This window comes from Tyto alba, unplaced genomic scaffold (assembly GCF_018691265.1).
Source record: "Tyto alba isolate M040663 unplaced genomic scaffold, T.alba_DEE_v4.0 Super-Scaffold_38, whole genome shotgun sequence".
Lineage (NCBI taxonomy): Eukaryota > Metazoa > Chordata > Aves > Strigiformes > Tytonidae > Tyto > Tyto alba.
Window position 1 is genome coordinate 23,106,669 of NW_024881313.1, and position 12,051 is coordinate 23,118,719.

The following is a 12,051-nucleotide window of genomic DNA, read 5'->3' on the forward strand; positions in this document are numbered from 1 at the left end:
AACATATGCATAACTATACATAACTGTATAGATAAAATTTTAAAAACACGTGATTAACAGAAAGAAATACCTCATTCTTGTCTTAGATGATAAAAAGAGCTTATGTTCCCAGAATAAAGAATAACTTAGAGTTCATCAGGAAGGCATAAACCACAGCATTCTGAAACCTGAAACATACAGCATGAATGTGTATGAATTGTTCATGCTGTGTGATGCACAGCTGTGGAAGTTAACATGTTTGTGCCTGAGGGTTGAACTTATTTTTAAAGTGGAAAAAAATGGGGTTCAAGTTGATGGAGAAATGGCATATTCAAGAATTATAAAAGACAGTGAAATAAGTTTGATGCCATTTTTAGAGCAATGGGTAATGCATTCATAGGCTGCCTGTTTGTCTGTACTCTCTCTGTACATACTAGTTTCGCCATTCACTTTGCTTTGCAGGATGAGTTGAAGAAACTATATGCCCAGCTTGAAATCTATAAAAGGAAAAAGATGATTGCTAATAACCCACATCTCCAGAAAAAAAGGTGCTCTAAAAAGGGCTTGGGGCGCTCAATAATGCGACGTATTACAGAAATTCCCGAGACGGTCACCAGGCAGTGCTCCAGAGACGAGAAGGACCTGATGGAGCACAGTGCTGTGAAGAACATGGCCACACTGAGGAAAAACCCACAGGATTCTGTAAGTTCTGTAAAGCCAAAAGAAGAGACTTTGAAAAACAGAGTCTTTTCCTTAAAAAAGTCCCACAGCACTTACGATCATGTTAGGGATCAAACAGAAGAATCTAATAGCTTAACTACAGAAAGCGCAGAAGTTATAGCTGCTGAGAATTCACTTCTGGACTCCTTGAATGGTAACAAACTAACCAAAAATGCTCCTGAAAAAGTTGAAGCTGTCTCCACTGAATCAGTCCCTTTGGTGTGCAAATCAGTAAGTGCACATAACTTAAGCGCCGATAAGAAGCCTCTGCATCCAAGAACATCTGTGTTGCAAAAATCCCTCAGTGTTATTGCTAGTGCCAAGGAAAAGACTCTGGGACTAACGGGTAAAACACAAAGTCTAGAAGAAAGCACTAAATCTCATAAATCCCAGCAGAAGGGTAAGGAGGCCAGCAAAAAGCACTCAGCCTCCGATAAAGCGGAGCATAAGGATTCCCACCGGAAGAACTCTACCCAGTCTGAGGAAACAAAGAAAACCCATAAATCTGGAATTATGAAACAGCAAAGGGTTAGTCAGACACCTGCAAATCCAGACACAGGCCCAGGTAAGTCTCTACACAAGGACAATTTCGACATAGGACAAGTTTGTCCTTGGGAGATATATGACCAAATTCCTGGTCCTGTGCCTTCTGACTCTAAAGTTCAAAAACATGTGTCTATTGCTTCCTCAGAGCCAGAGAAAAACCACCCTTTCCAGCCAAAGGTGAAGACTCATCATAAGCTGAAGACACCTGAGGGGTATCAACAGTCAAATCAAAAGAGCTCAGAGAAGGTGGAGGCAGCCACTCAGGAGGCACAAGAGCAGCAGGTCTTTGAAAATGAGAAAAAACAGTCAAATTCCAAGTCTCAGGTCTCCCCTGGGCTGAAGTGTGAGAATGTTAATAGCTATACACCTAATACCTGTACTGGGGAGCAGGAGGAGCTACCCCAGAAAGCAGCAGAAAAGGAAAACCTCAATAAATTGGCAGAACAGAAAAAAAATGCCTCTTCTGAGGGAAATGTGCTTTCATCTGACTCCCACAAGCCAAGTAGTTACTTACAGCAATCTTTAGCATCTCGAGCTGAAATCTGCCCTTGGGAGTATGATACACCAGATTTACCAAATGCAGAAAGAAGTGTAGCTTTATTGAACACCTCTGCTATATGTGCAAATAAAACAGCAACACCTCGAAAATAAGAGGCTTTTGGACTGAGGAGAGTAGCAACATTGAGAAGAAAGACAACAGGAAAGACAGAGGGGACTTAGGCCAAAAGGATCTGAAAATTCCTAAGGAGCATCACATAAATCAAGGGAATCAGCACTACAAATAAGTAGAAGTTAAGCAAAGTAATTTATTGTTATTATTTATTTGTTGAGTGCCAACAATGTGGTTAGCAGTGCCCAGAATATGGTGCCTGCTCCAAGGATTTTACTGTGTCAATGAAAGAAACCTGCCTTTGTGAAATCACTTCTCTTTTAAAGAAACAAATACATGGTGGTAACAAACGCACAGTGTAGATCTTAACTGAATTATTTCTGAATGCCACAACTGGCTTTAACTTGCCCTTGGGACTTAAAGATCCAGCAGAAGTAGGGCACAGAAAATGTCCTGATGGCAAAAAGGGGTATCAATGAGCAGCTTATTAAAATGACGACTTTTCACCTTATGTATTTAATCTAGATAGCACTGCTAACTCAATGCATCCCAAAAATACATTTTATATGATTGCTCTCATTTTCTTATTACTGTGTGTTTCAGTACATTGTTGTGTCTCATATTAAAGCATTCCAGATTGTATAATTTTTGCAAATAACTTTGATATTATGTGACACAACAACACATTTATGCAATCTGCAGATACTTTCTTCTAATTGCAAGTTAAAATACCTGCTGTAGACTTTTTTGTTTATATATAGAATTGCAGTAATCTTTCACTGGCTATGGAAGCTGTAATTCATATTGGAAAATTCCTTTGGGCTTTGGAGATTATTTTTTTTCCTTTCCTGTGATTTATATAGTGATTTTTTTTGTTTACTCTCTGTTATTTAAATTTATAGTTTGATACTGTATTATTCAGGGGTTTTATACACAGTAAGTTACTTGTTATGCACTTCCCTGTTAATGCTCATAGACTTTGTTAATAGTGGAAATTCAGTCGTCTTAGCTGCATATTCTGGTAAGTCTTAGGACAACTTATCTGCTGTTTGTTACTAATTGGAAAATATCATCTAACAAACCAGAATTCTTACTTTAAACATTGATGGTGATGATCTTGTTCACTATTTCAAACTGAGCATATCCTGCTAAATAAGACAAACAAAAATCACAACAAACATACCCCAGAAATTATCACCTGTTTTACTAAAACCAGACAACTCTGAGAAATATATTAGCTAGCTCATATGGAACAACAGTGTACTGTTTATCACTCTTGGCAAACCTTCAGAAATTGTCATTTTGAGTGGGGAGGGAAGTCCAAAATGTTACTTTTCCCCCATATATGCAATTGTAAGAGATAGTAGAAATGGAAATGGTGGCATCTCTCTCCCACTCTCCAAAATGCTTTGCTTAATTTTTTTTTTATTTATACATACATCTGCAGTAAAAGTGTTTAATACAGTGCTAATTTTCAGTAATAGCCACAGTCCTCATCATGCATATAAGCTTAATACATAGATTGCCCATTCACAACTATGAGTCTTATTGATGGTTTACCATCAGGGCCTGAGGATGTATTGTAAAGATTCTGAGGAGTATCACTAATAATAAAAACCCCTCATCCATCTAAATGCTGTACCAGGAAAGTGCTATTCACGAGAATTGGCTATACATATAGTACTACAAAACAAAGACAGCTCAGTCCTAAAGAACTTGTGCAATTTGAGAGAAGTGATGGGATTCAGTGGAAGAACATGAAATGAGGATGACTGAATAGAATGTGTTGTTTAATATATATAATATATATATTATAGATATTTATATATGTTTAATATATATATAAAATGTCATATCTAATATACACATGCACATACACGTATGTAGTATAAACTGATTTTTGTGGCATCATAGAAAAAGTGTCTTAAGATAAAAATGCAACGAGCAGAGGGACTTAGACAAGCTGGGCATGAGGAGGACTTTTTTTGTCCTTTAAAAAGGACAGGAGTCTATGGGCATGTCTGTACTGACAGATCAAGATGGATCTGATCTTCCTACTGCCTCTGCTAAGCCCAAACCTGGAACATGCCAACACGTGAGCCAGCTGGGGACAAGTTGGCTCAGATCTCAGTGCTGTGTAAACACATTGGCCTCTCATAAATTCTGCTCATTAGCTCTAGATTAAAGTGGCCAAACTGCCCCAACCAACCTGGTTAGCCTCGATGATACTCAGTTCCTCCATGGGGACGTGCTGATTTAGGTCTTTGCTACCTTGGGCTTGTCTGACTCTTCCACCCCTGGTCTTTGCCTTCAACATACATCTTCTGGCCGGGACCCTTGCAACCCAGAATCCCTGTTCACCTGTGGAAGGGAGTCAGGCATCTGAGGCTGGGTGCTTTAGACATCTTCGCACCCACTTTGCACACACAATGCCAGTGGCATCCTACATACAGCCCAAATCCAAAGAGCTGAGATTAGACCTGGTGTGCCCAGATTCTCCCTTCCCAGTCCCAGACACTCATGGGATTTGTCAGTAACTTTTCCATCAACTTCAGTGGGACTTTATCAGCTCTTCAGAGAGAAAGTAATCCTAAATTTCCCTGCATGGGAAGAAGTCCATCCTGGGAACACAGCTTTCTGGAAGTCCTCCAGACATTGACCCTGTGTGCAGAGAGATGCACAACTTTAAACCTGCTGAGTATGGTGATGACTGCACGCCTCTCCCACCACTGAAGGGAGGTTCTGCAGCCCATCTCAGCAGTGGCTTGTGTGAACGGGGCACGGGGACAGCTTATGGCAGGCCGCCCTGACTCACTGACAGGAGCCAGCAGTGTCAGAGCCAGCCACTGAGGTTAGAAGTGGGCATCCATGGAGGAGTCATGAAAGATGTTTGTACGTGCTCAATGCCTCTTGGAGACAGATGGTCACAAAAAGCAGGCGCCAGCCCTGGTGCCTTCACCCATCTTGCCATCCCTCTTGTACCTCAGGGCCGAGCAAGGACATGCTGCCCCTGCCCTGCTCTGCAGCAGCTGTGTCAGGGTGCAACGTGCACCAAGGGCAAGGGGATCCATGTCAGGAAAGTGTCTGCACAGTACCACTGCCCCTTGCATCACTGGCAGGATCAAGCCCTTTATACATGACTGTATCTGTGCCACCACTATCTATCTACGATTCCTTCCCTGTTTTCCCTTTCTTTCTTTTTTAATATATAACTTCATTTGAAACGTGGAAACAAAGCCCATTCCTTGACTGGTATAAAACAGCCCAGCTACACAGCAAGCAAAAGAACGATGGCTGATTTACCAGGGAAGGCAGTGGCTTGTATATTCTTCTTTGGTTTTGTTTTCTTTCATCCTGACCCTTTTCCTCACTTCTTAACAAATGTCTGTTATGGTTCTTTAGGCTTGTTGTAGTAGACTAATTGTAGACTGATACAGTTGGAGAACCTTCCCTTTGAAAGCAACAAAACCTTCCCCAGTTTATTTAGCAACTGATATTTGGGCTACCGATTCAATTGGGACTTCAAATTATTTTGCACTTAAGAAAATCAGGGTCCAAACTTCACTCAACTATTCTATTTCACTATGATGCTGCTAGAAACATGGCTTAATGAAGACATACTAAGTTAGACATAAGTAATGTTCTGTATTTCATAGATTTTTCTCCACCAGCATATATTGACTAGATTGCTTAGTTGTCTTTTTCTGGAGTTTCATTGTCATTATTCAGCCAAGAGAAGTACAACTCTAGCATTAAGATGTTTTCTAGCAGATCTGTTAAGAGAAAAGATAATGAACACTGAGGTCACAAACATTTGCTAGGTTGTCCTTTTAAATGCATGTGCAAGCTGCATTTCTCCTTTATTTATAAGCCATGGTTTATAAATAATAGATTTATACCAATCTTATTAGACTTGTATAATTTATGCAAGATTATACGCTTTAAAATATAAATCAGTACACACCTATCATCAGCTTTGGTGGCATCATAGACCTGAAACCGGACAATACTTTTATATTTGCTCTCCTTAGGCTTTTGCATGCATATGACAACAGGCAGGCCTGAGAAAACACTGCCTTTTGACTTTTAACATTTTAGCTACTCCAAGTTGTAGAGTATATAAAGCTGTAAGTCTCTTCACTTTATAATGTGGTTCTTATAACAATGTTATCTGGCAACCAACAGCATCCACCATGAAATACTTGATAGATTTATGTTGTAATGTGTTGCAGCATGTAAATAATGTAACTTCTCTGCAATAAAGCACATTTATATGAAATCTGTCTGCAGGCTTCTGAGTTGTGATTTTCTGAAATCATTACTGATCCAAGCTAAAGACATTTCTCATCAAACCTGTAAAATAACTAGCAATGAGTTTTACAGCATATAGGATCTGATCACACCATTAGCATTTTCCAGATTTTCCTTGTATTTTCTTGACAACCTTTAGACTAGCTGTGGTCTGTGTTCAGGATTTCAGGTTAAGGAAATAGCATAACTGGCCGCTCTCTTTTCTCAGTGGCTGCAATTTTGAGATCAAAATTGTAGGGTGCATACTATGTTTTCCTGAATTTAATGGCAAATACAATGTTAGAAAATATTAGGAAATAAATAGATATCATTTTATGATGTCATTTTAATATCCTATAGCTCATCTGTACGATATGTATGCATGCCTGGATTCCTCATCTAAAATGTATGATTAAGATATAGAAAAAGTAAAAAATGGTAACAAAGATGATCAGAGATAGAAAATGGCTGCTGTGTGAGGGCTGACTAAATCAACTGCAAATTGTTTAGCTTAGGAAAGAGGTAACTGAGAGAGGAATGAGACCTATATAAAATTACAAATAGTCTGAAGGTGATTAGGAAACTGATATTTGCTAGTTTCCATTACACAGGAACTACAGAACACCCAGGGCAGCCATCATGCAGCAGTTTAAAACAAATGAAGTTTTCTTCTACATATGGCATAATTAAATTGTGGAGCTCATTTTCACAAATTGCTGTGGGTATCATGAGTTCAAAAAGCATTGGAGGGGTCATGGAAGAGAAATCCATCAAGATCCCTGAACATGGTGCATACAAACTCTTCAAACCCTAATCTGTAGATGGCTAAAAAGTAGAATTGTCTGCATAATCACTCTGTTTCCTTTCCGTAATCACCCACTGCTGGATATGATTCTAGATGAGCATTTCATCCCACACAACCTCAGTATGTTCTTATGTCTGCATAAATACAGATACCTAGACTTAATTAGTTAATTTTCTTTTGTCATTCCTGTTTTTTTAATGACCCATTATTGATGTAGAAGTTCTGGTAGGTTCTTGCACAGGCATATATATATATCCACTTGTAACTTTCTCAGTGCCTCCTGCACTGAAATGCTGCCATTTGGGTAACCAGACTGAGTCATGGTATCAGGAGTGATGGGGACATGAGGAGAGGAGGAAGGGAATTACTTATGATTCAATAAATGAACTGCATACAAGTCCTTTGCAAGAAGTCCAGATATCAGAAAAATAAGGCCTGCAGATTTTCCTCTGATCAAGGGGCTCAACTCAAACCTCAGGCAGATTTGCTCTCTGACGTGCAGGTTGTCAAAACTCATAGTGGCCTTCTGAGCTTCACTTCTGACATTTTCACAGCTTTTAAGAAGTAAGGGAATGATTTCCAAAGTTTCGTGGCTTTGGAAATCATCCACACCTTTATTTTCTATGAACCTCTTCCTTCTGCTATTAAAAGTGTATTTAATTTGAGAGGAAACAGTGGCTGCACCTGCCCAGCCATGAGAAGCTGAGGGGTCCCATGGGGAGGGTATTGAGAAGACAGTCAGGCTATTCACAGTGGTGCATTATGGGAGGAAGAGAGACAACAGGCATAAATTTGAAGAAGAGAGGCTCAGATTGAATACTAAGAAAAGTTTTTCACCACGAGAAGTCAAGCAGTGGAGGTTTACCCAGAGGTTGTGCAGTTCCCATCCATGGAGCTTCTCGTGCACCGACTGGATAAAGCCCTGATCTTGTAGCTGGGCTTGCTTTGAGCAGCAGGTTGGACTGGAGACCTCCCAAGGTCCTGCCTGAATGATCCTATCATCCTATGAGCAGTGTTTACTACTAGAACATGTTCGTCACACCATCCTCTTGAAAGCCTGCAGATGGATGCCCCAGGCAGCTTTGACTCCTGCCTAAGAGTAGAAAACATAGTGATTTACATAAAACAGAACTGTGGGCAAGTCCTCTTAACAAACACCTGGGTTTGTTAAAGGCATTCTGCTTTTCTTCTGATCCCCACAGCACAGAGTGATCATGGTGACAAAGTGAAGAAGGAAATTATTTTGTTTAGAGCTGGTTGGGAAGAATAGTTTTAGCTGCCTATGTTGAGTGAGGGCTTAAGCTGGTGCACAGTTGAGAGAATGTCTTCCACAAAAAACCCCAAACCCTAAAAAAAGGATAACATTTTTCTCTTAACACTTTCAGGATTTTTTTAAACCAGTACTATATTCTGAAGGAACCATTAAAGAAATTCTAAATTGGGAGTGGTGGTGTGTGAGTGCAGTTCTTCAAAATGGCACGCCTGTCTGCAGAAAAGTTATTTCAAGCTGAACACTTTTTTTTTTTCGTAATAGTATTAGTAAAATAGTATATCTGACAGGTTGGAACAAACTTTTTCCAATCCTAAAGGAGCTTTTTTCATCAACTCAGAAATTATCTTTAGGAATGCTAGAAATTTAGAAAAAGAGATTGATTGTTTCACTGGTTTGGCAGGCTGCCATGATGTTGCAATATTCAATCTTATGGTTCTTTAATACTTGAAAAATTGAACATTATCTCTCCATTTATGCAGGTGATTTTTCTTCATTTATTTATAAGCTAGCTCTTTTAGTCACTGAAAGCATACAAACAATTTGAATATTGCACATTTTACCATCAAATCACTGGATTTTAGATTTCTGGATATATGAGTTGGGTCCAATTTTTCATTGTGTCAAAGCATGGAAAAATACTACATTATACCTAAAATAACCATGTATCTTTGAAATGTGCATTTATGATCTTCTGTATAATATAGATGTACATATCTTATATACAAGTGTACAGAATCATTATTACATGTTTGTAGCTGCTGAAGGCAAGGTTTTCCAGGAGATGGGTAACAGCCTCTAGAAGCAACTAAAAGAGAAGATTGCTAAGCCTGCTCAATGGACATCTTCTAATGAAATTCAAACCAATGGGTGTCTTTCAGGTCTACCAGCATAAAATGTGTGCTAAATTAGGGCTTCTCTGCGTGTTTGCTTCTTGGCTGTTGGGGAGGTGTTCTGAGACAGCACATGCAAACACCTCTCTCCCACCATGGCATGTGCTGTCACGCCCGTGTGTGTGACCTCTTGCTTTCCTGCTTGCTGTTGGCCTGCAGTGCCCTTACTTCATGATGGGGAATCATGGAGTAAACTTAAAAACCTGTATTTGGCTGATCTGCTTGGCAAACAGCCATAATGGTGACCTGTCATACCTTTTCCCCTGTTGCTGCACAAAAGTTGACAAGATCAGATGGGTTTGGATGTTGCAGGGTTGCCGGAGCAGGGTAGAGTAAGTCTTTTGGAGGCTGCGTGGATCCATTTGGAGGCAAACGCTATTAGCTGTACTGCTTGACAGATGATGTTGACAGGGAGTTTAGACTGACTGCAGTACTACTGATGAAAAACAGCTTGCTTTGACACACTTCAGTCCTAAAAATAGTATCATATAATGATTTCTTTGTTCCACGAAGATTTTTTGAAGCTGCAGGTTGATAAGAACCGTGTGGTACCAAGCAGTCATCCTGGAGACTTCACCAAGGGAAACTCCCAACAGCGCTGGAGAAGACACCTGTCCAGCTCTCTTCCCACATCACATTTTATGAGGTACTTGGCAAATGCACATGATTTGTGTAAGCTAGCCAAACTGGCTAGAGATTCTCTGTAGGCACTGTATTTTAAGAGTTATGTCTCTACTCATTTTAATGCTTTTGATTTATAATATTTCCATTTCCCTTTCTTGACAGCAGTTTTGTTATCTCTGTGATGATGATTTTTGATTATTTTACAGGAACTTGCTACAAAACTTTGATTTGCATCTTAGGTGCTCCATTGCAAGGCCAGCATTATCCTCACAGATTTCTTTGTGTTTGAAGTCAGAAGGCAAAAGTTTCACAGTTTATGGAATTTTTCTTCAGAAATAGTTAAATATTTTAAAATACCACTTCAACAATTTTTATTCTGATTAATTATAAATTCTGTTTTAATAACTAAAAAACCTGCAATAAGTAAGAACTGCTACCCAAATGCTACATTTGTTACTTTCTAAGTGTTATTTAGATGTATTTTATGCTTCTGGGATTTATGATTAATTGTGGATTGCAGTTGTGCACTGTGTGACATTTCCATTCAACTGTTTGTTGTCTGCATTACAACTGGAATTGCAAAGTCATATGGCAAAAATACCGTGCCTAGGTAGGGTTTGGATTTTTTGGATTCACCATCTCATCAGTGTATGACAAGCATTTTTACACACAAGCTAAACTACTTGCTAAACCACTTGCTTTGATGTTTTATGCACTACCTTGTAAATTCTGATATTATTCTTAATTCCTTGGGAACAACATTATAATTCAATATAATGGACTAGCAGATAATAATAGAGAATCAATGAGATAAAACTACATATTCTTTTTCTTTACTAAACGCATGATAATGAAAATGTGAAAACCCTGGCATTTCTGGGGAAGAAAACAAAACAAAACAATTGGGATTTTATTTATTACTTTCCCATTCAGAACCAATTATTCTTAGTATTAAGGAGCTTAGAGAAAACTTGACTACATTTCTGACTGATCAAATACTGCCCTGTACATTCTGTCTATTTAAAATACTTGTGATTTCAGCTGAAACAAGTATGTATCTTGTAGTTCTTGCTCCAAACTAAATCTTTACTAGCGGTGCATTTGACACAGTGGGGATGGATTTCAACAGAAGGTGCAGAAACTAAATCTGCATATATTAAAGGTCTATGCCTGCATATGATTGTGTTTATATTAAGGCACCATTTTATGCGGTTCCTGCTTTTAGCTCAGAGTAAATTGCCTTTCTGTGGAAGTAAATTATTTGGATATTGTTACTTCAAAAGTGTGTGCATGTTTAGAGTATCAAACGGGTAGGTTATAGAAAGAAAATACATTTACACAAAACAAACAATACACCTTTTAGCGGCTATTTACACAGAGTTCCTACTTTCCTTTGCTTGTTTCTTGTCTCCTCACATAGAAAACACATTTCCTAGTGTAATTTAATAAGACCCAAAAGAAGACTTAGAGGACAGGAGGTATAAAGTTACTGAATGAGAGTCAAACTGTTAGTTGGTTAATTCTTAGCATCGAAATTACTGATTTTCAAAGCCACCAGAAAAGGAATTTTGTCTCTAGTCCTCTTTGAATTCAATTACTTCTTTGAAAACGCCAGTCTGAAAGACTAGATTATCATTTTTGATGGTGTGACAAATCTCTACAAATGGCAAGAGCAAACCTGCAAATTCAGCAAAAGCATCCATGCCCTCATACAACCACTTGGAGAAACAGGCTGATGCTAAAAGCCGGGTGGACTTTTGGCATGGGAAACTGTTTTGAACAGCACACAGGACCACACATTGGCTATATCCAGAATTAATGCATTCTGGACTACCAAGAATAAGTTGTTAGAGCCAAACAGGAGAGAGAAAATGTTTGACAGCATAGACACCTTCTCACCAAGACTGGGATGGAGAGACCACAAGCTCTTTTTAACTAGGCCACCGAGTGAGCTGGCCCGTGTTAAGTCAGGATCTGGTTCACATTCATCCCAGGGAAACAGAAACCTGCTGTCAGCAATCCGCCTGATACAAAACCCTTAAGGAACAAAAAAGCATTCATCATCCCAAGAGCTGCCACTGCCTGTTCACATCCCTGCTTTCCAGCTGGTGGTCCCACCAGGTGCTTACTGCCCTTTGCCACCCTGCAGGTAGTACAAAAGATTTGCCTTTTCATTGGAAATGTCGCAGTGGCTTATGCTTGGTTTTGCTCTCTTTTCAGCCAAAGGCCAGAAGCATTCTGCTGCAAACTAAAGCTCTTTTCAGCTTTTTTTCTCCTGGCTGTTCAGCTCCCTTTGATCACCCGAGTTACTTTC

At 39.2% G+C, this 12,051-nt stretch overlaps 1 protein-coding gene across 2 annotated transcripts in view; it reads left to right on the forward strand.

Moving 5' to 3' along the window:
- GPR158 (G protein-coupled receptor 158) overlaps positions 1-6,134 on the forward strand; it is a 196,947-nt gene extending 190,813 nt beyond the window's left edge. The window contains exons 11-12 of one of the 2 annotated variants that reach the window (XM_032991221.2): positions 442-1,264; positions 1,391-6,134. In XM_032991221.2, the coding sequence (XP_032847112.1) occupies positions 442-1,264; positions 1,391-1,896 (1,329 nt within the window). In that variant the 3' untranslated portion in view covers positions 1,897-6,134. Of the gene's footprint in view, positions 1-441 lie in introns of both variants that reach the window. The other variant, XM_032991213.2, reaches the window with a different exon arrangement.
- The last annotated feature ends 5,917 nt before the right edge of the window (positions 6,135-12,051 follow it).